The 25,870-nt window shown below is 39.4% G+C and overlaps 1 protein-coding gene across 1 annotated transcript in view; it reads left to right on the top strand.

Moving 5' to 3' along the window:
* Positions 1–25,098, top strand: part of LOC149289748 (spermine synthase-like) — a 46,946-nt gene extending 21,848 nt beyond the window's left edge. The window contains exons 9-11 of the mRNA XM_089490263.1: positions 4,911–4,990; positions 19,390–19,505; positions 25,059–25,098. Coding sequence (XP_089346389.1) covers positions 4,911–4,990; positions 19,390–19,505; positions 25,059–25,098 — 236 coding nt within the window. The remainder of the gene's footprint in view (positions 1–4,910; positions 4,991–19,389; positions 19,506–25,058) is intronic.
* Positions 25,099–25,870: the final 772 nt, after the last annotated feature.

The following is a 25,870-nucleotide window of genomic DNA, read 5'->3' as shown; positions in this document are numbered from 1 at the left end:
CTAAAAACAGCTGTTAAGAAATCTTTTGAAGCTTCCACTGCTGCTTTTAAACCTGGCATAGCATCTGCCTCAGTGTCTCGAGCTGTAAAAATCTGTCTGTCGCAGATTGAGGAAGATGTTGCAGCAAAAACGCCTAGAGAGACTATCCTCAAGAACATTGCTGCTGTCAAGTTGGCAGTGGATTTTCTGTGCGATGCCTCAATTGAAAATGTCAGGATGTCAGCCAGGGCTTCTGCACTTTCTGTGGCGGCCAGACGGGCCTTATGGCTTAAAGCCTGGGGGGCTGACAATGCCTCAAAGAACAGACTGCTTAAATTCCTTTTTAAAGGAGGGTCTCTGTTTGGCGAGGAGCTGGAGTCCCTGCTTGAGAAAACGACTGGTGATAAACATTGGATGCCACAACGCAGAACTGCTTCCAGGAGGCGGCAGTCATTTCGTCCATACTTTCCAGGCCAGTCCAGGGGCTATGGTTCCGGTTTCTCTCGCCCTGCAAGAGAACATGCCTTCCGGGGCAGATTTCATCGTGAAAGGGGTAGACATGATAGGTTCGCCTTCCCCAAAGCGGCCCAGGACCCCAAAGGTTTTGCATGACTCGGCATGCATCCCGGTGGGAGGAAGACTTCGGCATTTCATAGACTATTGGTTCTTCATCACCCAAGATTCCTGGGTGAGATCCATCATATCCCAGGGTTATCGACTACAATTCGAGAGCAAGCCTGCAGACCAGTTTTTGATTTCCCACCTTCAAGGGATTTATTCTCGTGTCTTTTTGGTTCCAAAAACACCAAAGGGGTTTCATCTCATTATAGACCTACTTTTCCTGAACCGTCACCTTCGTTTCCTAAGGTTCAAGATGGAGACCGTACGATCAGCTCTGGATTCATGTCCCTATGCACCCCTCCCATCAACGGTTTCTGCGGGTAGCTATTCCTTGGGGTTCAAGAATCAGACATTTTCAATTTCAGGCCCTTCCATTTGGACTGTCTCCAGCCCCGAGAGTGTTTACAAAACTCCTTGCAGTGGTGGTGGCCCATTTCAGACGTCAGGGCATTTCGGTCATCCCTTACCTGGGCGATTGGCTGATTCACACTCATTCAGCAGCTCTCCTTCAGTCTCACCTTTCCCGGGTGGTCCATACGCTTCAGGATCTCGGCTGGATTCTAAATTCGGAGAAGTCCAACTTAGTTCCTTCTCAACAATTGGTGTTCCTCGGCCTTCGCCTGGATTCCTGCGAGGGAAAAACTTTTCTTCCTTCAAGCAAGATCAGCGATATTTATTCCCTAACCTACAAGGTGCTTTCTGCACGCAAAAGTCCACTAAGGCTATGTATGTCTCTTCTCGGCAAGATGACTTCAGCAAGGTATGCAGTTCCCTGGGCCCTGGCTCACATGAGGGTCCTTCAGAACCATATTCTTCATCTGCTGGAGGAGAACCCATTCGCCCTGGACAGACTGGTTCATCTTCCTCCGCATGTCAAAGCATCCCTCTCCTGGTGGCTCCTATGAAACACTCTGGCCTCAGGCAGACGATGGGCCTGGTCATCCAAGGAGCTCCTTACCACGGACGCAAGCAGAACAGGCTGGGGAGCCACTTATCGGGACAGCTTTGTTCAAGGTCTCTGGTCGCCTGCCACTCAGCTCCTACCCTCAAACTGCCTGGAGCTGCTGGCGGTGGAGAATGCCCTTCATCACTGGGAAAAGCAGCTCTTCGGCAAGAACATCCTGCTTCGTTCCGACAATCGGGCGGTAGTCGCCTACATCAACAAGCTGGGAGGTACGAGAAGTCCTCGCCTGCTGCGCCTAGCTCTCAGGATTTCCTTTTGGGCAGAATCACGTCGAATGACTTTGTCCGCGGTTCACCTACAGGGGGCTTTGAATTCCCAAGCCAACTTTCTGAGCAGGACTTCCGTTCAAAGCAACGAATGGGCTTTGCATCCTGCAGCCTTCCACATGATTGTCCAACAGTGGGGAATGCCCGAAATAGATCTTATGGCCTCCAGGGGCCAGCGTTCTTTTCTCTCAATCCTCGGGACCAGCCACTGGCGGTGGATGCTTTTGCCCAGACTTGGAGTTTCAGCCTCGCCTATGTTTTCCCTCCGTTTCCTCTAATGTCCAAGGTTCTGCAGAAGATCAAGTCCGACCGGGCGTCTGTTATACTGGTAGCCCCAGACTGGCCCAAACGTGTCTGGTACGCGGGCTTAGTCTCACTCAGCCACGCACCAGCCCTACGGCTCCCGGCCTGGAAAGACCTGCTTCACCAGGGTCGGTTCCTTCATCCAAATCCTGCGGTATTTCAGCTGACGGCTTGGAGGTTGAACGGAGAATTCTGAGGTCTCGAGGCTTCTCTGAGTCAGTTACGGAAACTCTTCTTCGCAGTCATAAGAAGGTCACATCCCTCAGATACATTAAAGTGTGGAAGAAGTTTTGTAGCTGGTGTGGATCCAGGAAAATTCTTCCTTCAGACAGTTCTCCGGCTGCCATTCTGGAATTTTTACAAATGGGGTTTGACCAGGGACTTCAGCCTTCTACCATCAAGGTCCAGATTGCTGCCATCAGTGCTTTACTTGGCTTCGATTTGATTTCTGTTCCAGTCATGAGGCGTTTTTCCAAGGCTATGGTGCGTATTCGTCATCGCCCTGTCTCCAAGATGGTGCCCTGGGACCTGAACTTGGTCCTTCGCAGGCTCATGTTACCACCTTTTGAGCCTCTTCAATCAGTTTCCTTACACCTGTTGTCTCTGAAGACGGCCTTCCTGGTGGCCATTACCTCTGCGAGGCGTATTAGTGAACTCCAGGCCCTTTCGATGAAGGAAACGTTCCTGCGTGTTTTTTCCGGGTAAGGTCATCCTTGCTATGCCCTCAAAATTCTCACCCAAAGTACAGACGGCTTTTCACAGGGACCAAGAAATTGTGTTGCCTACGTTCTTCTCATCCCCTCAATCGGCGGAAGAAGATGCGCTGCATACTTTGGACTTAAAAAGATGTCTTTCAATTTATCTGGAACTTACGCAGCTTTGTTTATAGCCTCTTCTGGTCCCAGTAGAGGTCTTAGCATTTCTAAGCATACGATGGCAAAATGGATTGTGTCAACTATCAGCTTGGCTTACACAGCAGCTGGCGGGGTTCCCCCTCCCGGGATTCGTGCCCACTCTACCCGCGCAGTTTCCACTTCATGGGCTGAACGATGTCTCGTCTCGCCTGAACACATCTGCAAGACAGCTACGTGGGGAACTCTGAGTACTTTTGTAAGACATTATAGACTCGATCAGATGGCGCAGGAGGATGCGTACGGTTCTTGGGGCTGTTCTTTCCCCCTGAGGTTTTTTTGTTTCCCACCCTTCTTCTTTGTTATATCTCTCATCAGTGTCACCTGGGATGGCAGGGAAACATTAAGTTCTACTTACCGAGAGCTTCTTTTCCCTGCCAATCCCTGGTGACACGTTTGGTTCCCTCCCTTACTTTTTGCAGCAGTTCTGTTTTCCTGTGTGGTCTTTGATATTCACTGAGGGTCCTAGGGGGGGAGGGGCCTTTAAACATTTTGAGTCCTGCCCTTTCTCAGATACGGAGGAGGAGTCTCTCATCAGTGTCACCAGGGATTGGCAGGGAAAAGAAAAAAATAAAAATCCGTTCATTAGCACACTATATATTTTAAGCAGATCAGTATGAATAGTTGATTAGTCTTGTAGATATCTGGTAATATAAATTCATTTATTACTAGGGCAGTTTGATGTCCCTGACAGCCTAACCAAATATAGTATATTAAACTATTTAATACACATTCTTTAAAATTAAACAAAAACGCAACAAATCTGGGGGTGGGAAAGGGGCAAATGTGTAGGGGGATCCTGCGGATGTAGGGGGATCCTGCGGATGTAGGGGGATGTATGCGTTAAAGCAGGGCTTGACAAATTTGTTGTGAATCTAGGTGCCAGCTAAAAAAGTTAGGAGCCAGGATTTTTTTTTAAACTAACAGTTGGTTAGGAGTGATCTGATCATCCTCAGCCCACTTACTAAACTCACAGCATTTGACCTGGAAGCACCCTGGACTTTCAGGTCAATGCTGGTTTTTGTTTTTTTCTTTATTTTTTTTATTTTTTTTGTAACGCTTTCAATGCTGATGTTCCATTGGAGCACAGCATTGACTAATATTTAGTCCCCAGCGATCGGGCAGCGGGAGGGGTGTTGGGGCTGGCCTCCACACTCATGTGGAGACCAAAGAACCCTCTCCCCCTGTCCCTGAAGCTGTCTCTGGCAGCTGGGACGCAATTGCTGGTGACTGCTCTTTGATGACTGCTGTAGGCTTCCATGCCTACAGGAGTCATCACAGGGCTTGTGGGGGCTCGTTTTTGCTTCCAGGCAGACCACCAGCAGCAGAGCCCCGTACAAAACGGGAATTAACCCCTAAAATGCCGCAATCGTGGCATTGAAGGGGTTAACGCTGCACTTTCGCTCTCATGGAGCGATCAGGCAGCAGGGGGATGTGGTGTCAGGTCCCCACACTTGTGTGGGGACCCAATCAACGCTCAATCCCCTTTCTTGAAGCTGCCTGTGGCAGCTGAAAACGCGATTGCTGGTTTTTCTGCAACCGCGTTTTCAGCCTACAGAATTGATCTCAGGCTTGGGGGCGGGCTCTGAGTGGCTTTGCTGTCTGCCCAGACTCCTGGGCAGACAGCAGCAGCAGCAGCGCCCCCCGCGATCACAGGCTGACAAACACCTAGGCGCCAGGACAAAATTCTGAGTCGCCATGGTGACCTGGCGCCTGGGATTTGTCGAGCCCTGTGTTAAAGTGCACATTTAATAGTACCTGTGTTTATTTTAACTTTACAAATAATGATTATTTGGCTAGGCAAATACACTAGATATTTTGGAGATTATTTTTGCTTATTGTCCTTTTCTTGCATTATTTGCACAGATTCAACATGGGATTTTTTGCGATTGATTTTGGATCTTTCCATAAGAGTCTTGAAGCAGGATGGAAAGTACTTCACTCAGGTAAAATCTTACATTTTGGAAAGTGATGTAAAAGATACCTGATTTGTAACGTAGATGTCACAGATGATATTGTCAAATGGTGCTAAAGCCCAATTTGTGTACATTCCACAGCTTTATAGGCTTACAAAGTTGTAAGCTGCTGAATTAAACATGGTGTTCGATTTGCTGAATATGCTGAATTACACTGCTGAGTGAAACATTCCTATTGGAATTTAGTCCATAAAACTGTCAAAAGTATTTAAGGATAGGCAAGAATTGGTAAGGAATGACCACCACCTTGCACTTTAACACAAAGTGATAACATCAGCCTTTGTAAATGAAGACATGGTAGATGACCAGCACTCAGGACTTAGATCAGAAGACACAGGGATACAGTAGAGTAATTCTAGAGTAAGAAGTAGATGCTTCTCAGATATAATCATCCAGGACTCGGGAGGTCGGCTGAAGGTGGTAACTTGATACAGGTTATAAGTCAGACAGGCCAGGGTTCGGCACCAGGTGGGCAAAGCATTATCTGTCAAGATGAAAAGCCATAGTTAGCACCTGGAGGTCTGCAAAGTTGTACAGGGGGTCAGGAGCTTTAGAGGGCAAAGTCAGAGATCGGCACCAGGGGAGACAGGAAAACCCAGGAACAGAGCTGTTTGAGAGGTTCAGACACTAACAACGGAGCACCTAGGAGCGGGTGTCAGGAATAGTCTGTTAATTGTAAGGACAATTAAATAATAGGTTCCAGATGTGTGGTCTGAACAAGCTGCTAGCCAAGAAGCTAAGAAGTTATAGCAGCCAGTCTCTGAATCTGTCAAACTGGGGTTCAAGTGTCGGGATAATGCTAAAACCTTTCCTGATCTATTTCTTGAATTGTGTAAAATGCTATGTCTAGGTATATTTTAAGGCAATGCAGTTAAAGGAACAGTTCTGGTGTCCTTAAAAATCATCTTTCCGCTCATACTGAGAACACAAAACTAACCTGCCTCCTGTGTGGATTCAGGCACATTTCAAGGGGCAAGTAACGTATGGCCGAATAACACGGCATACTGAAAATACTGCTTGACTGTTTCCACACCCAAAAGAAACTGCTAAGGAAGTGTACACAGGGGACACAGAAATGATTACATCAAGTGAAAAGTCTAGATTGTAAGCTCTTTTGAGCAAGTCAAATTGTTTTGTGATGCACCACTTGCCATGTCCTGTTGTACAGTGCTGTGGAATATGGTGGAGCTATATAAATCATTAAATAATAACCGCAGATTCTACAAATCAGAGCAACACTAGAGCTAGTCACCATCTCCTGCCAACCCTTCTTTCTTGACTTCTCTTCTAGTTATGTGATAAAAGCTTTCAGAACCATTGAGATGTAACATATGGGATTGATCATCTTTTCATCAATGTGTGTGTGTATGTGTGTGTAGGTTTTGCTTCTCCGGTCCATTTTTACCCTTAGAAATGTATTTCAAACTAACACATTATACAAAGAAAAGAGTGGTGAAATACATCACAACATTTTCAAATGCAGATAAACTATTCATAGGTTCCTGTGTTTTGCTGCTATTTGTAGAATATAAAGCATCGCTTTTGTTTTGCATGTTTTTTGGGATGTGAGAGAATGCCATGTTGTTTATTAGTGGCAGAATACTAAGCCTTCTGATGAGCTGCAAAAAACAAAAGAAAATTGTAGGTCGCTAGCTAATACCTGTATAACCAAACTCAAGTTTTCATTTTGAATTTATTTATTTTAAAGGTCAGCATCAATTCACATTATCGTTCTGCAGCTTACTTTATACATAGAGCAATAATAATAATAATAAAGGGAAAAGCAGCTTTGTGCTGTTTGTAGGAATTGAGGTTTTGCAGCAGAAGCGTACTCGTGACATTTGGCAGCAGAAAGAGGTATCTTTTGGTTTATTAACATCCATTTTAGTGCTGCCTATATATCTGTGTCTGGGCCCAGCTTTGTTAGCGTGCGGGGTCCCAAGGACCAACACCCCCACCTTGCCTCTTTTAAATAACATTTTCTACAAATCCTGACGTTTTAGTCAGAAACCTGCCCCCCCCCCCCCCCCGGGAAGCCCTATACTTTATACTCTATATGTCTTCTTAAAGACCACATTGCAAAAGTCATGTGCACCACTGGTATTTCCCTTCTGAAAAACATAGGAGTTTCTATACATCAGTGTCATTTATGGTCTGTATTAGTCCTTCAATTTTTTTTTATTTTTTTTTGTGCCTGACATTTATATCAGTTTGATGTGCTCTGTTTTTTTTTTCCAAACTACTTAGAAAACAAAATAGATTAAATATTTATAGATTATCGATAATACATATATATATATATATATATATATATATATATATATATACAATAACTGAGATGAAAACATTTAATAATCATGTCTTTCCAACCTGTCTTGAAGGAATGTTAATTTACTATGTTTAGCACTTTTTATGCATGATTTAAATTCTGCTGTATATCATAAAGACACGGTGTTGTTGCTTTTATTCCCACTAGGGGGCGATATAAGCACATTTAATTGTAGAATGTATTGTGAGAAATAACTAGACTGATTAGGCCAATATATGATCTCTTTGAACCGACTTTTCCGTGGACCTTCCCTATATATGGATATTTTTTGTGTTATTTCTTAGGTTTTATTGTCAGTTTAGTGTTAAAAAACCCCAAAAACATATGGACAGTGAGTGTGTATTGAATAAGTGTTAGATGTAATAATAGGTTAAATAATATGTTAAGTGTAATATACTGATATTGATCCTGGTATTTATTAAATTATATTGCGATTGATTTATATAGCTCTTTCTTTTTATATAATCATTTGTACCAACAACTAGATTGGTGTTTGTAGTCATTTAAATGTATAAGGAAATGGGTCACACCAATAAATGAAATCAGCCCGGTAATAATGCATGGTACATGGCGAAAGCAATGCTTGTTGATCATTTATATTGCCTTGTCTGCACGGCTAGCAGAATATGCAGCTTAATGATATGTCAGATATGTTACAATAGGGGAAACAGAAAATTAATATTACATGCACGTTACGAGATACTAGCTCTTGCTAGCTTACAATGTATTAGATTTAACATACATATAAATTTGCTACCGTGACAGTTCCTGTGCTTATTGCTTACGTCTAGACAAAGGATTCCTGCTTGCTTACGCTCTCTGTTCACAAGACAGATTGTTCATGTGCATTCTGTGGTTTGAGCTGACATTTACTTGGCATTTTCTTCATCAAATCCCTAATCAGAAAGGAATAGTGGAATCAAGGGTATTCCGGGCTGGAATGTGTTGCATCTGCATTGTTTTCCTCAGTAGAATCAAAACATTATTTACCATTGTTAAACAAAGAAGATGAGGAATCACTGCGGGACCACAGTATGAGCAGAGAAATCCCATCCAACATTGGGTTTCATAGAATAAGAAACACCTCGGGGTTGGCATTGTTTGTATGTACAGCATGTTTAAAATCCTTACATATCATCTCCTATCATATTTTATAAGCTGTTTATTGACGACCTTATTTGATTCAGGGATGTGAAAATATATTTAAAGTTTAGAAGCCAGACAGACAATCCTGCCATCCTCTGTGTGGTTGTCCAGCACAGTTGTAATGCCCAAGCATTTTTGAGTACTCAAAGCATTTTTATGAATCTTCCAGTTTCCCATATTCCGTGTGATAAGTTAATTTTACCTCTCCTAACATTGGCACTTATTTTCCGTTGCATCAAGAGTTTTTTTTTCCCTTAACACATTGTATGTGCCCTAAGTGTTATAGAACATCTATTTGTAATACTGTGCAGTCTCTACACTGGTAATACATTAAATAAATAAAAACCATCTTGAAGATCTTCAGTATAACTATTTTTAATATGGGCAACATGGGTACTTAAGAGGACTACCATCAAATAAATACCATAAACTTTGCTTTGATGATAATGGTCTTCTTAAGCCCGACATTCCTAATGCATTTCGCAATGTGTTTGAATACGTGTTTCCACATAATTAAAACATTTTAAATGTATACATGCTTTTATTGATAGTGTCAGAGTAGTTAACAGATCAGTTGAGAACTTGTTTTGATTTCTGGAAATAAAGAGCAGGCAAATAAGAGAAGCGGTTGTGGATATATTTGATGCTGTGAATGCACATTCTTACAGGGAGTTAAATGGTTAACATAGGATAATCTGTCAGGGATATATTGACTATGAGTAGTCTTCAAATTCATATTGTGTAAATAAAAAGTAACAATTGGCACAAATAATGGAAATGAGCGAAAGGAGTCCTGCCATTCCTTGTAGGGATTTAATTCCAGTACTGAGAGGATTTAATTCCAGTACTATGCTGCGTTAATTTCTTGAACCAGTCCAAGACTCCAATATTAAGTATACTTGGGGGTTCTATTGGGAAAAAAACATCCATAAATTTGGTAAAGATGATGCCTTTACTGGTATATAACAGGCTGCCAGCAAGACTTTCTAGGTCTGTTCTTCAGGCGTATTATTATATCGTACAGAAAAGCTCGTATTCTGTTACCAAGTTACAGAATCCAGTCCGTGGTTGGATTAATATTCTTCTGGAGGTGTTTGGTGCAAAATAATTGCTGGATTCGAACCCTGTTCCAGGCTGTTGTGGCTGTTGTAATGTTGTATGTTTATGATGCTCTCAGGTTAAAATGCATGAGTGCAATGCATTGTTTGTCCTCCATATGCTCAGTGTGGGATGTAGAGGTAAATATATGTTCTTAAAGACAAAAAGTAGGTTGGTAAAAACTCGGGGCACAGACTCCAGTGTTATTCCAAGTAGCCGATTCACCAACGCTAATACATTAGTACCTAAGGGAACTTAAACATGCATGATATGAGGCATATGGGTATTCTGATTATAAGACCGTAAAATATAAGATTTTACAGCGGGCCAAATGCACAGGGTAGATGGGTTGAATGGTTCCTATGTGTAATTGTATGTTTCTAAGAGGCAGGAATATTTCGAGCAGGAGACCTTATCTACTCTTGTGGTCAGCAATTTGTTGCATAACATATACGAAAAGGTCCTCAAACATTCTTTTCAGGTTAGCACTGTCAAATTTGGTGTAATTTCTCTCTGGATTTTACAAACGCTGTCAGTGCATACAATGCATTATCGAAGCCCGCAGCGCTTTATTATATTATTTCAAACCAAGTGATGTCAGACTTGGCAAGGAAAATCCTGTGTTGGCCATTGTTCTTACCGCAGCCACTGCTAAAGCAAAAAATCCAAAAGTGCTATTTTGAGTATCTGCCGTAGCGTGACACTGCTCGGTCCTTACTAGAAGGACATTTAGTCTGTGCCCATGAGAAATGCCTGAATTAAAGCAACCGTACTCAATGCTATCCGTTGCCGTCTGAATGTGGAGGTATTATAGCCACAGCAGAGTTAGTCAGCGCTTTGCTTACATTGGTGGGGTATTAAATGTTACGATTATACCCCCAACCCCAATCTTTATTGAAGGAAAAAAGCAAGTTTAATAAAAATCCAAACTGATACATTTTGGGTTATTCAATTGGACTTTTGCACTTGAATCCATCATCTTTTCCTCAGCTACTCTTGGTCATGTGTGCCACTCTACTTTGTGCATATTGGAACCTGATGGTATATATGTCACCATATATTGCACGTTGGAAAAAAAAGCACAAGTGTAGTAGAGGTTTTTGTTCCATTGTACGTTGTGCAGTGCTGATTTGCATTGTATTTTTAATAAACTTTAAGGACCAGGCTGTTTTTTCCTCTTCGTGACCAAGGCTGTTTTAACACCTTTGCGGTGCTTGTGTTTAGCTTTAATTTTAATTTCTCCCATTTAGTGTACCCACATATAAATTGTTTTTTCTCTTTCAGAGCAAGAAGGGCTTTCTTTAGATACTATTTTTTTTTATCATATCTCATTTCCTATTAAAAAAAAATATATATATAGTGAAAAATGTAAAAAAAGCAATTTTCTCACTTTTATTTGAAAAATCTTTTTTTGCTCGATTACAAAAGCTAATGAAAAAAAACTTGCTAAATAGAATCTATTTGTCGTTAGTTTAGAAATACCCAATATTTTTTTTTTTTATCTAATGCTGGTATTTTCCACGCATTAATTCCACCACCAGTCTTTGTTGTGGTTATGTTTTTGTGTCCCCCTATACACACACACACACACACACACACACACTGTATGTAAGGTACAAATTCACAGCTCCTGGTATACATCAAACAATGCCACAATATGTGTTCAGCAACATCTCCTGAGTACAGTGATACCCACCATGCATTGGTTTGTTGGGTTGTTTGCCCTTTTTGGGACGTCTTTGAACCTGGCCAAGTCAATCTGCCCCATCAAACCATACATATTTTTAAACTAGACACCCCATGGTTATTTGAAATGCTAGTATTTAAACTTTTTTCATGCCAAGATTTTTGGGAAGATACACCACTAATTTTTAGCACATGCTCATAAAAATAAACTTTAATTTTTTATGTTTTTGGACTTTTAAAAAAATATATATTTTGTTGGAACTGGTAAGAGATGGTAAGCGCTATAGGGGAAGATACTTCCTTTCCTAATGTGTTCTTGCCTATGATATCCCAATCAAATTGTATGATTGCTGTACATATTATATGCATTTACTGTACCGACCCTTTTATTACTGTATACTGAGAATGTAAAGCAATAATTATAAATAAAAATATACATACCGTTTTATACCCACCCTTAGTCCTGAAGAATAGGAAGAAAAAGGAACTCCGCAACATGAAGTCTTACGATCTGCTTTCAGTGTTTAGACACAAAAAATAAGAATGTTCTTTCTATAATAAGCCAAGGACATACCGAAATGTTATAATGGATAGATTTCTGACTTGTTATTATCATCCTATAAAACTGTATTCTTAGGTCTGTGTTCAAAATACTTGCAGCCCTATGTTTACTTAGTCCACATAAACACAAGAAATGTTATAAAAGTTATTTATTGACGCAGTTGACATGCGAATGAATCACGGCAACTTCTGTTATGCCTTATTTTCATTATACATAAAACACCAGCTGCACCATCCCGTTTAGTCAATATGTATAATATTATTTTATGCTTGTAGTAAATAGCAACAGTATTGTCAGCAAAGATAAATGCTGACATTTTCTTCAATATTTTAAAATGATGGCTGCAGTCGTTTGAGGGAGTTGGTAAATAGTATTATAGATTACAGCAATGAATCTTAACAAAATTTATCACATTCTGCTAGCAGGAAATAATTCAGTCTCTGGAGATCCTTCCCATGTAATAGCTAAGCTGTATGAGGCAAGCGTGCCGAATCAGTTATTGGGTAAAAAAAAAAAATCCTTTATAATTTCTTTTGCAATATTGCCATGTGCATTTTAGAACCATCTATATTGAGTTCTTCTTTCCCATTTAACTTCTTCCGCAACAGAATCTACTGGTGTCTTCTCGCGCACGCACGGTAGAATCCCATTTTACTCAACAGGAGCTGAGGAAATACCGTCTTATTCATCGGTAAATTTACATAGGGTTTAAGACTGATGATGCATGGTACATGCCTTCCAAATTTCAATCAATTCATTCCTCTTCTTTGCCATAATTCTGTAAACGTCCAACAGATTTTGTTTGAATATTTTATATTCATTATTAAGTTTAGAGAGCTGTGTAAGATTTAGAAACCAAGTAGTTATGCACCCAACTGGATGTTCCTAAATTAATTAGAGGGGTAATTTATTTGGAATGTATGTTGTAATCCAATCTGTTGTTGGACTCCATCACCTGGTGTATTGGTGGTCCTTTATACGCCCTGTTTTTGTGCTCTCCTAGAGGCAACAAACATAAGAACTATATAGGTATGTTTGTGTTGAACAGTAATCTATGTATCTATAATTTTACTGAAGCATAACTGAGCATAGACTAGTGTTCCATTTTATGGAATTTGGAAAGGCTACAAATCGAGTAATTTTTTTCCCGATTCCAGGCATATCGTTGTATTCAAAAAGCTACTTTTAATAAGCTACCTTTTAATAAAAAGAAAATAAATCTACGTGCTCGTTTTACCCAAGTGAAATAAAGGATGATTCCGATGTCCCTAATAGCCATTATCAAGTGGAATATTCATGTGAAGTGTAGACAGGATGTCTGTTCTCATGTTATGGAGCAATGTAACTAAAGCTTTTGCATAAAGAGTAAAACATGTTTAGGTCTGTTGGTGTTCCCGTTCTTCTTGTGGTCTAATCAGTTCATTATGCAGCTGTGCAGATTTTTCTTATTCTTTGTAATTCATTACAGAACAGAAGGAAGCGAAGTTCACTGCCTCACAATGTTATACTACTTTTTAAATTTCCTTATAAAACTTCTTCCTTCTAGCACAGCCTGGGTTTTTGGCTCTCACAGCATTGGGGTTAAGCCGTTCCTAAATAAGTCGATCACCTCAAGGCAATAAAGAAGAGAGGGGGGAATTTTCAAGCTTCTTATTTCTTTTTCACTGCTTATATTAAACAAAATTTGCCCTCTCTCTTTTGTCTCTCCTCTGTTTTTTTCCCCATATACTTGAATGGTCTATTGGCAATGGCATAATATACCTCTTAGGGTATTTATCATGGATTCATAAACTCTGACAACACTCAAACTCCTTTGTGACTTAGTAGAGCTGAATACTTTGTTATCCCATACATTCATTAATAGGTCATTCCAAATAAAGAAACTTAGACAAAAACCTCAAAGTCTCATATTTATGCAATGATATATTCAAATATGGTCCTGTATTAATGGTCTAATGCTCCAGATAATTTAGGGGTGTAAGAAGGTTTGATGCTGCTGTAGACCTAGAACTGAAGCTGAGGAACCACAGGAACCCTAGATAGACCATAAAGACATTAATTGGACATTCCTGGGAATTTATGACTTCAGCTCTTAATTCAATCGAAATCGGTGTATGTGCATTTTAAATCAAAATCATTGTTTTTCTTTTGTCATTCTAACCGAGTCTTCTGGTAAAAGTAATTAAAGATTCTAAAAGTGAGTTGTGCAATTACATTTCATTTGATTTACTCTCAGGGCTCTTTAAAAAAATGGATGGCAGGTTTTTTTTTTTTATGGATGATTTAATGGTACTGTTTTATAAAACATTAAAAACCACTATTTCACTTATTCATACTTGGGTCGGGTGCCATCTGTCTTAATACAGGCTATTTGACTTATATATTCAACACCTCCTGCATCTTATACTAGTTAAACTTATCTTTAGATTTGCAACACAAGTCAATTTTCAGAATATTTAGACACGAGGAGAATATAATTGGAAGCAAACTTAATATTCAGCTCTTACAGTACAAATTGAGATATAATGCAAAAGATCTATGTTATCTATGGTTTTCTAAAAGATCTATGTTATCTAATTATGGTTCTTAAAAGAATTCACTACCCCCCATTTAATAATTATTTTTTGTTTTTTAGCGGATTTTAGAAATATACCTGGATAAACATTCCTGCCTCATCCGGCTTCTTCCTACATGTTTTGTGGTTGTTCAGATGCCCGGAAGCCAACACTTTTTCCCTTTTTTTTTTTTTTTTTTTTCCTTCGTCCGTTGAGCTATCTCAAATCGTACGAGGAAAACAAACAGGCTAGAAATAAAATACTATCCAAACTACGCACATTTTTGGCTTCAGAAAATAGCTACGTTTGCTTTGTTTGTGGTTTTTAGGAAGTGCAGGGCATTACAAAACTTTTTTCTTTTTTTAACTTCTGGATAGCACATGAAGTGTTCTGGTAGTGTAACAACTCAAAATAGATTTTATCGTAGACCGTAACAAACTTAACTGTTTAAGCATTGGAGACTTCGATCCTTATTTTATGTTACAGTAAAGTGACCCAGAGTACTGGAGGCAGATTCCATTATGATGTGAATTCTCTTGATTGTGTTGTTGAGTGGTTGTTTTTTTTTTCTTCAAAATGCAACTTATCTTTTCAATGTATATTTTTGCTCCAGTAATGAACTCCTGCTGATTTCTACCTTTTGAGCGGCTGGATCTACTGCTACTTACGTACCTACCCTCAATATCCCAGTCGTTTGGGTTTAATTTAAATAACCCCTAGAATATCTAATGTGCACTCAAATTAGTCAACTCAAATATACCTGTGTAGCCCTATCTGAAACATCGTTGGTACAAGTGATACATTTTCAGGGGCCCTATATTTGTTTGAGGGCACAAGCAAAGGGTGGATCTAGGAATATTTTTATGAGCATTCACCTTTTAGAAACTGCTACGTAAAAACTATGGCAAACATTCCCTTAATTAATTGAGGTGCACTGTTTGAACGCCTAAAATGGAAACGTTTTTGCCAGTATATGTCAGACCACCTAATCTTTCATCTAGCCTCCACTAGGCTTGACTAAACTAAAGGTGGACAGAACCAACTAAACCAATCAAGTAAAAATAAACCTTACAAAGGAATCAAAACCATTCAATGCTGACACATGATATGAATGATGTACCATATCTACTCCTGCACTTCTTACATATTACTTAAGCCTGCTTAAACCTCTCAAGTCCCATCTGTCAGGGTCGCAGGTACCGGGTCAGGTTGGAGTCCTTGTGCAGGGACGGCCTTTGCAGGCAGACCGGTGTTGGCTGTCTAGTTGCATCATCTGAAGACACACCTGGGAGAGGCAGGCAGTCTCAGAACAGGCTAACAGCAATGGGGTCAATGGAATTGGCAGACAGCAACAGGGTCTGGGGAATGGGGAGGACGGCAGCCATAGTCGGAAACATGCCAATATCAAAGGACTGGAGAAAGCAGGGGTCAAAGTTCACACCGTAGGTCAAAGCTAGAAAATCAGATATGCAATTAACAAACAAAGCCAGGAACTGCAATGATCTGGCAAAGAGGCTGACGTCATGCCCAGGATAAATAGGTCCTCGCTTGAGGGATAAGTTTGAGTCAAGAGAGGAGCAGGCAGGCATCAAATGTCCATGGGCAGGCAGTCCAGTGACCCAAAAGCCACCCGGTGGTGTAAAGGTTAGATGGAATACCTACCTTACGCAGCACCATCACATCACGTCAAATGCACCACTACCCGTTTGCACATACATTTCATCCCTATTTAGCTAAATGCACTGATAAAATAAGATGCGGTATTTGTTAAAGTTTATTTATACTCTGTCTCCCCCCCCTTCTCTAAATATCTCCTGCTTCTTAGCCCTGTGTTGAAGCTCAACGAGCATTACATACACAGGTCATTGTCTAACTGTTCTGCAGGAGTTTATATAGGTTATTTGGAAAGATTGTATTTTTCATTTGAGCAAATTGGTTTTTAGTCCTTTCTCATGATGTATGTTGTGGTGTGATTATGTGGTAGTCATTTACTGCTTATGTGAATTTCGGCTTATGGTCATTTGCTTATAGTATAGAGGCATTGAATTGGTATGTTCATGCTGTGTATAGAATGTCCGTTCTGGGTTTTCCGACGCTGACTAGCTTTAGTCAGGTCGGTTGAATTGAGCCCTATGTGCCTAGAACCGTGTAATTTACCACGCTAAGTGTGTAGCCTTACAATGATGCTAATCATTATAGTGCCAGATGGACAAATAACACAATTCTAGACCCTAAGGCAGGACTATTAATAGCAATTTGCTCAAGGAACCATAATGAAGTACAGAGCTATGATGGATGGTTTGTGACAAGAAAGAGAATGCACACAATCTACCAAATCTTCCATAATCCCTTTCCTTTTTTCCTCAGTACCTTGTGTCTCTTGACAAAAGTTTAAAAATGGTTAATCGGAAATGCCACCCTCAAAAAGTGATTCACGGAAAATACTTTAATTTCAAATGCAAGGAGAGTTTCCGAATGTATAATTACTCCAGCCAAAAAAACAGCGCTGTAATTAGAAGACTGTATTGTGTCGGGTTTAATCCAGAATAATAATGTGTATGTAACCATGTGATCGCAAACGGCATGCATGAGACTCATTTTAATATCAGTCCTGCTGATCAGTGTGCTTTGTTCTTTAGTTACAAATGAAATTATTATGGTTAAATGCAAGTTAATGGTCTGTTCCAACAATGATCACCCCCCCCATATATACCATAAAGGTATAATGATGTAATGCTCCTAGAAGGGCTTGTGTTCTCTTTTGCCTGTTTGTCTTGTAATATGTGAAATTTGTGTTCATCTACTTAAAGTGGCAAGATGTTGACCAGAATATTCCAGGAATAACGACTAATCTTTTTTTTTTAGGTTCTAGTAGGAAGAATACAAAAACTGAATATAATTGTTTTTACAGAGCTTAATGCAAGTATATACTTATCCGTAACAATGCTACACCATATAAATACTGGCTTTATTTAAGCATTACTTTGCTTACATAGCATTTTGGTGGTTACATTTCATTTTATATCATTGTCATGGCGGTGTGCTTAGGGGAAATTATTTTTAATGAACAGCCACATCAATTATTTTTTTTCTGCCTAGATAGGGAAACCACTAGGTGAGCATCTTGCCCCCCCCCCATTCTATTTTGTCGCAAATGGCTTTGGTCCTTCAGATGCCTTAACTTGCTTGCTTCACTTATCCATGTAGCTCTTCACAGTCATTGTATGTCTTTCAGTCTGCTTTTCTCTATCTGTCCATCTATCCACCATCCGTTCAAGTGTGCGCTCATTCATCCAGATGTTTAGGGTTGTTAATGTCAGGGGTGTCTGGCATTAAAAAACAACATGATACATTTGTCACCATATTTTATGTTCTTGACTCAAACACAAGGAGTAAGATTCCAGGACAAATGCTAAATAAGTGTACTATACATTAAAGAGCTACAGGGTAAATAATGTGTGGTCTGAGCAGGTTTAACGGGTTATCTTCTGTGTAGCCATGTTAATTTATAATGTGGAACAGCATTATTTGTAAATTACTTCCAACTGGATAAACATGTGATGCCAGCCATATGCCTAGCTTAAAAATGACCTTATGAATGCTGAGGAGCTGCAACATATATATATAAATCCTCATTGTCTCATGACCCTATTCTGAAGGTGATCACTCTCACGAAAGCAGAAACTTTAGAATACAAGACGAAAACAGTAAAACTTGGCTTAGGGGGAAAGTGTAGCAAGAGCGAAGAAACTAAAGCAGTCACACACAATGAGAACCGTTTCCAAGTTTTATCTCTACAAGACAAAAGACCAATGAATGTCCCCCACATAGGCAACAGATGCATAGGTGGATTCTTCAAGGTCCTCATATTTTCCAAGACTGACTTATATGCCATGACAAAACCTGGTCCTGGTTGATTTTTAGTCCAAAAAAAGCAATATTTCAGTAATATCAAACAGTTACTACTACGATTAAATAATAAATGATATTTGCTCAAATTTATACATATTAACCAAGGTTACCACAAGATTAGTCCTATACAAAGCGGTGAGCAGTCGTGTTGCGTATCTGTTGGACACTCAAATAGTTAAGAGCAAAGCATGAATCAGCATTCGTCCCATGGCTGGACTCCCATTACAGAACATAAAGAATGTAACTGTAATTACTCCAGGCAGGGAGGGTCGTGAAATGATACAGCAGGCAGGATGTTTTTTGTTTTCAAACTTTCATGTCTAGCATGTCATTTAGGTTGTGTTTGAAGACCCGTAAGAGGCTTAATAGCAAATTTCCTCAGTTATTCTGCCTACCATCGGCATCGTATGAAAGTAGAATTACAACCTCTTCTGTAAAAAAAATAAAATAATAATAATAATAATAGCCTTGTTTTATATATATATATAGATATATGTATATATATATATATGTGTGTGTGTGTGTGTTAAGTGGAATTGTCCTTGGATATAAACTATGATTTCAAGGAAAATAACCAGAGGTATAACATACTAGAGTCTACAGTGCCTACATCTTAAGAGGTTTATAGTACAAAGTGTATACTGTGTTTGCTTTGAATTTGCCTTCAATGATATCTGCTGCTAATGGCTTCTGTAATTGCTACTAGGCACGCACAAGTTGACACTTTTATTTTGTTTTCTCCATTATATCACCACACCTGAGTGCCAGTGTTTATGTGCTTTGTGACAACTTCTGAGATGTGGATATTTAGATCCAAAGATGGTACATAGCTGAAAACACGGCTTGGGTTATGTCTGAAATGCCAGATGAGTGGCGTGGTGCTGCTCATATATACAGTATGTGTGTCATTCCCATCTAGAGTTGCCTAGGTCAATTCTGCTTGTATTCCACTCGTTATTGCCGTAAGAGAATTAGTTTAATGCTTAGTGATGGATGTGTTCTTGCTGTTTTGCTTCACAAGGCCATCGTTTATAATACTTGTCGATAACCGTATAATTCACCTTTCCTTTTCTCCCCACAGGGAAACTGTGTAAACCTGACTGAGGCGTTGACACTCTACGAGGAACAGCTGAAAATGCTTTATTGCCCTGTAGAATTCTCCAAGGAAACAGTTTGCATTCCCTCCTACATGGAATTGTATCCTTTTGTAAATGTAAACTCTGATAGTAGAAATATTGCACCAGTACTTACTATTATGTAATGATGTCAGACTTGTGTTGTTATTGATGGTAAAAAGACTATTCCGCTATTAAAAATATACAGTATTTGCTCTATTATAGGATGACCCTGATTACCCTGTTTTTAATGAAAAAAGGAAAATGTCGGCATATAGGACGACCCTATTGGAAAAACAATAAAACCATTGTTTTTGCTTTTGTAGCTCACTGTCAGTCTCTCTCAAGCTCACTGTCAATGTCTTCCTACCTCCTCCGCCGGCCGCTTCAGTCTCCCCGTCTCTTTTCCGCAGCTTCTTCGGGTTGGCAGAGAAGGTAGGGAGACATTGAGAGGGAGCGTGAGAGAGAATGAGGGTGAGTGACAAGCCCCTGGGTTTAGTCGGTTGCGTAGTGGTTCTACAAATCTGAGGTCTGGTAAGAGATGACCTTGATTTAAAGGCAAGGTCATTTTTTCAGATGATTTTTTTTCTGAAAAAACCTTGTCTTATAATCAAGCAACAATGATACTTAAAATAGAATTTCATAACAGGATCTTTAACAATACACTGTGTTTCTGAGCATTAACAAACAAGGTAAGGGAAACCTCAAGTCCATAGTACTACTGAAACAGATGATGTCTTCCTGAGCCTACAGATGCAGAGTTAGGAGACGTAAAGGAGGCAAAAGGGTGTTAACAGCTGTGTTCCTCACTACTATCCAGGTATTACCAGAGGTCACTGCAACTATGGAACACATTCTATATGTGGAAACTTAGGATTAAACACCAGGAGCAAGCTCAGTCCTGTTCTATTTCCACTCTTCACGAGCAGAAATGACTAAATGTCTGCCCCTGCCCCTATCCATGATATGCAGAGAGTTAAGCCAGATCAAAGATTAGGTCGCAGAAGTGCTAAGTGAGCATCTAGTTCTGCTTTGTATCCCCTACTCAGGCCTTCTCACTATGCTTACATTAAATGTTAAATATGGTACTTTTAAAAGAGATCTGTAATTTCCCTACATTTTACAGTTCTGTCCACTTAATAAGCCATGTGTGTATATATATATATGTGTATATATATAATGTGCGTGTATAAGAAATCCACCTATTCTACCATGGGAGCCACCATCTTCATTCTCTCAGGGTCTGTATTATTTCTCCTTATTAAGTTATAGGACGTTTTAATAAATGAAAAGTCAATGAATCCTGCTTAAGTGCAAATCCATGTTAGTAAATGCTTGTGACCCTGTGACCAGGTAAACCAACATGTTGGTAGAAATGTCTTCAAAACAAGTTACCTTTGCTTGACTAAACAGAACAAAAAACAAAACAAAATAAAAACCACACTTTAGCAATGCCAGAGTCATGTCTAAAAACATGTTTTACATCCTTTGAGACCGATGTCTCCAGACAAAGACTATGTGTGAAAAACTACTTATTATCCAGTTACAGAATGAGAAGGTAGATAACTTTTCCCTTATTTCCTACTACTTGAAACCATTTTTTTATGTTTAGAAAAGTAATTTAGTATCCCTCGTTCTTCTTCCCTGCACCCAATCATCAGCCTCTGCCAGTGTTAAATTTGGCCTTGGAAGCAATGCTGGCTTCACACAGATAAAGCATTTTTCCAAGATATTGTTAATCCTTAAAGCTGTTAGCACATAGCTCTTGCTTTAGTGGCGTAAAGATTATTAGCTTTGCTGTCAATCCATTTCATTTATTTTTCATCAGAAGCTTTTTATAGAGCTACATGGAAGAATCTGGCGATAAGATCATGGAAAACACACACACACACAGAAACATAGAATTTGATAGCAGATAAGAAGCATTCGGTCTATCCAGTTTGCCCGTTGTTCCTAATGTAAAAACTCAAACTTGAATCAGTCCATGGTCTTGTTTTAGATTCAGCATAGCTATGTGCCTATACCATTTTCGCCTTTATGAAGACATAAAATTGCATGGGACACCCTGTTGTCGAGTCAGCTCAACAAAGACCACGGACAAACCCGTACTACTAACATTTAATATTTATCAGCAACTAGGAGAATAATTCCTCTATTCTTATACTCTTATATGCCTGGGAACTTGTGGGCTACCAGGAGCCTACCCTTGCGGGACGCGGTCAAGACTGCCTGCTGATGTCAGTGGGCGGGCCGGTGACATCATGGGCGTTCCTGCTAATGTCGGTGAGCAATCAAGCCGACGGTGTCCATATAAGTGGGAAATGGGTGGGCTCCTGCTACCCAGAGAATTAATGTGTTGAACCGGAAAAGCAGAGCTTCTCCCGGATTCTCTGGGTGAAATCCAGACAGTTCCGAGGTATGCTCGTAATTTGCTAAATATTCTCTGTGAATTAAAAGTCGAAATCCCAGTTTTTTTTTTCAGGGATCAGGGATTTAAATAGTGAAACAGACTGTAACGCTTTCCAATAACTTACCTGCTGCTTAACGTCCGACATTAATGAAGGTGGTATAAGCTTTGCATTGAAATCTTTGAAATAGTTTGGAGATGTTTTTTTTGTACAGAATTTTATTTGCAATTAAAGTAAGTAAGAAACGGTAGCTAAGCGTTATTGGAAATGTGGGCTACATGACAGGTCTTCATTAGCATTATTCCTTTACCAAATGCTAGTATGATGTATTAAATTGTAAAAAGTAAATTCTCCCTAAAGCCAATTTTATATAACTGCCTCTACAGGCAGAGAAAGATAAAATCAGCATTGCTCCTACTAAAGAAAGGTTCTTGAAGATTATCAGCATCTGTCAAGCTGGAACTGACCTAGATATTTTCGACTACTAGCTCTGCCAAATGTTTTTATCCAGGGTGTGATTTAACACGTGTCTAGCAGTGTATCTTAAATAAATCATTTTACCTATACTATATGTATATATATATTGGAAGATAACTGCTCCTGCCAGGGCTAGTTTTCAAGATTCTCTCCTAATGCTAGTTCTCCTCCAGATTCAGATTAAGAACAACCAACAAATTTCACATTGCTTTGATCTTCAGACCTTTAGGAACTAGCTGGATAGCTTCTTTTCCCTTTTCTCCATTTGTTTACACCAACATATTTTGGTTTTCTGTTCTTAGAGATTGCGGCCAGATCATACGTTAAAGTGGCTCAGTCACTAGAGATAAACTTAAATCAAAATAGTAGTGCCTATAGGTATTAACTTTTTTTTCTTTTTTCAAATCTTGCAGATGTTTTTATGCCTTCTGTAATAAAATATTTTTATTTATTTTTCTTTAGGCATTAAGCCTCACCAAGATAACATATTGTTAAATAAGTAGCTGAATAGGCTAAGCCGAGATCATGGAAGTGGAAGAGTTTGTGTGGCTCTGCAGAATTATTTTCACAGAATCACTTTGCAACACATGGGGTAGTAGGAGGAAAGTCTCTATATTTGCTAAAGAACAGGTCAAAATATTTTACAGACATTTAGGTACACTATATGGACAAAAGTATTACACCAGCGGGGACTTTTATGACAATATGTAGTTGGTCCCCCCACTTTGCAGCTTCCAGTGTTCTGGGAAGGGTTTCCAAAAGAATTTCGAGTGTTTTATGTGGAGATTTTTGCCCATTCCTCCAGTAGAGTATTTGTGAGGTCAGCCACTGATGTTGGGTGAGAAGGTCTGGCTCAAAATCTCCGTTCCAGTTCATCCCAAAGGTGTTTGATGGGGTTGAGGTCATGGCTCTGTGTGGGTCAGTGAAGTTCATCCACACCAAACTCATCCACCATGTCTTTATGCACCTTGCTTTGTAGGCTGTTGCGCAATCGTGCTGGAGTAGAAAAGGGCCTTCACCAGACTGTTCCCACAAAGTTGGAAGCATAGCATTGTCCAAAATGTCTCTTGGTATGCTGAAGCATTACGATTTTCCTTCACTGACTATAAGGGGTCTAGCCCAACCCTTATTCCAATAAAGACATGGTTGCATAGGTTTTGTGTGGAAGAACTTGACTGGCCTCCACAGAGTCCTGACCTGAACCCCATTGAACACCTTTGGGATCAACTGGAACAGTCGGTCAGTGCCTGACTTCACATATGCCCTACTGGATAAATGGGCGAACATTCCCACAGAAACACTCCAAAATTGTCAGTTACTAATTGATTTTGGTCATTTTTCTTTTTATGCTTATCTTTAGCAAGTGAAACAACCCAACCTGTCAAGAATACTATTTTAATGCTTTTTAGCTGTACAAAATTCCTAAAGGCTGATATCTAACCAGAATGCAAATATGTCCTGTACATTTTCTGCTCCAGTGTAACAACTTTCTAAAACTAGCACTGGCTAAAAAATCAACGACTTCTTCAAGTATATGCAGTGTAAATAACTAGAACCATAATAAAAAGCACATTCAAAAAGAACAATGAATTTAACATTATTTTTAATTCTTAGAGATATTTCTTTCCAAGGATTTCCTTGCTCTGTAATTTGCTTTATTACTGGAAATCTGTCTTGTCGTGAAAACAAATGATCCCGGTTGGAAGACTTCATATATTACCAAATGTCAGGGCTAGAGATGATATGATGTGTCAGGGGGCACAGTGTTTATCTCTCTTCGTTTTTTCCTCCTCATTCTCTCTTATCATTTACTATAGTCTTCTTTCTCCACATCTGGATGTCATTATTTTCATTTTGTTCTATTTACAAGTATTCTGGAAACACGAGGACTTACTTTTCACGGCCAGAATATGTTTATTGATAAAATTAGTTGAAAGTGTGTTTTAATTTGAAACATCCTGGGTTTTATCGTGAAGACATGTAGGTAGCGTCAGTAGTATTCAAGAGCTTTATTGTTATTTCTTGCTATTCTATTTAATTATTTTTAATCTTAAGGATCTGTGTGCCAAAATAATGCACACATCTGAATATCTGGGAACTCCCGCTTCTCCAGGTCACTTTTCACTCCTGCCATGGGAGCAGCATTTTTCCATGCCTGTTCCCTGCTTCCTTCCGCATCTATTGCCCCCTAGGGCAAACCCCACAACCATGGTCACCCAGCTCCACCCCATGCTGCACTATACCCATCTACATGACAAATTAGCCCCCATGCTATAGATCAAAGGATTTTACAGGTATAACAGCTGATTGATCCGAGTATTCCAATGTGTACTTAACCCTATACAAAAGTCACATTTTTGTGTCTAACATTTTCAGCTTATTTTCTTTATTTTGGGAAGCAATGTATTAATAAAACCAATATTGACGTATATAAGTAATCTTTAGGCAGATGAACAGAAAATGGTATACTACCTTGTCACAGTTTATTATTACTTTTATCCTTTATTTAGTGCTGACATATTTGGCAGCACAGTACAATGTAAAGATGTGGTGGTTAACAAATATATATAACAAATACACATTGACCTAAACAGAGACAACAGGAGTTGAGGACCCTGTCCATGAGCTTGACATCTACCCTTATGGAACTTTGATAGAACGTTTATGGCAAGAATGGTGGGCTTATATGGGACTCACTCATGAGCTTTGTTCACTGTTCATTTTTAGATCTCCTTAACTACTCCTCTCAGATGGGTATTCTACACAATTTGGAAGACAAACAATTCCTGAACCTTCGAAAACGATCAAAATCTTCCACGCTGCATGGCGCATACTACGCTTAGCACCTGCTGCATGTGGGCATTGCAAAACCTTAACTTATACTCTGTAGATAATTCTCAGATAAGTACTAAATGTATGTAGAGGTTTTAAAATACTTAAGTTAGACAAAGTAGGAGTGGCTTGAAAAAAATGAATATTTTGATGAGCTGGTATGTTTATTTTAATTTTTTTTAAGACAATTTGGGATTTGCAGCATATATGAGGCTGCTGGATGCACTGAACCTAAAGAATGTGATTATTTTTATTTTTTCTGTTTTACTAGGTTACACCAGACGTCTTCTTAAAAAGTCCATAATAGAAATACGAAAGCTTTCCTTCCTTTAATTGTATTGTTCCCTAAATCTATGGTTGTGACTCTTTGCACTTTCTACATCTTAAGATCCGACAGACTATAACTACCACTAGCGTATCTTGATGCAAGCTGTTATCATAACTATTTCTGTAACAATAAAAGTATGAAATCAGGATGAAGACGTTATCAGCTAAGCCTACAAAGGAAATCTTGTTATAAATTATAGATTGCTAGAGACCCATTTAGCGCAAGAAATGTGAGGGATTATAGGCAGTTATAGCAAACCTTTTACTTCCTTTATTATACACACAAAATTGAGTAAAGACCATTGTTCGTTATGACAACTGCTTAAAAGAACGTATGTTCTGCCAGTTGATTTAGAATATGTGCCCAACCTAGCAGTAAACCTAGCAGTTAATTGTATCTACT

This window comes from Sceloporus occidentalis, unplaced genomic scaffold (assembly GCF_023333645.1).
Source record: "Sceloporus occidentalis isolate IW3139 unplaced genomic scaffold, rSceOcc1.0.p SCAF_43, whole genome shotgun sequence".
Taxonomy (NCBI): domain Eukaryota; kingdom Metazoa; phylum Chordata; class Lepidosauria; order Squamata; family Phrynosomatidae; genus Sceloporus; species Sceloporus occidentalis.
The sequence above is the reverse complement of the archived record's forward strand: the minus strand, read 5'-3'. Positions and strand labels throughout refer to the sequence as shown.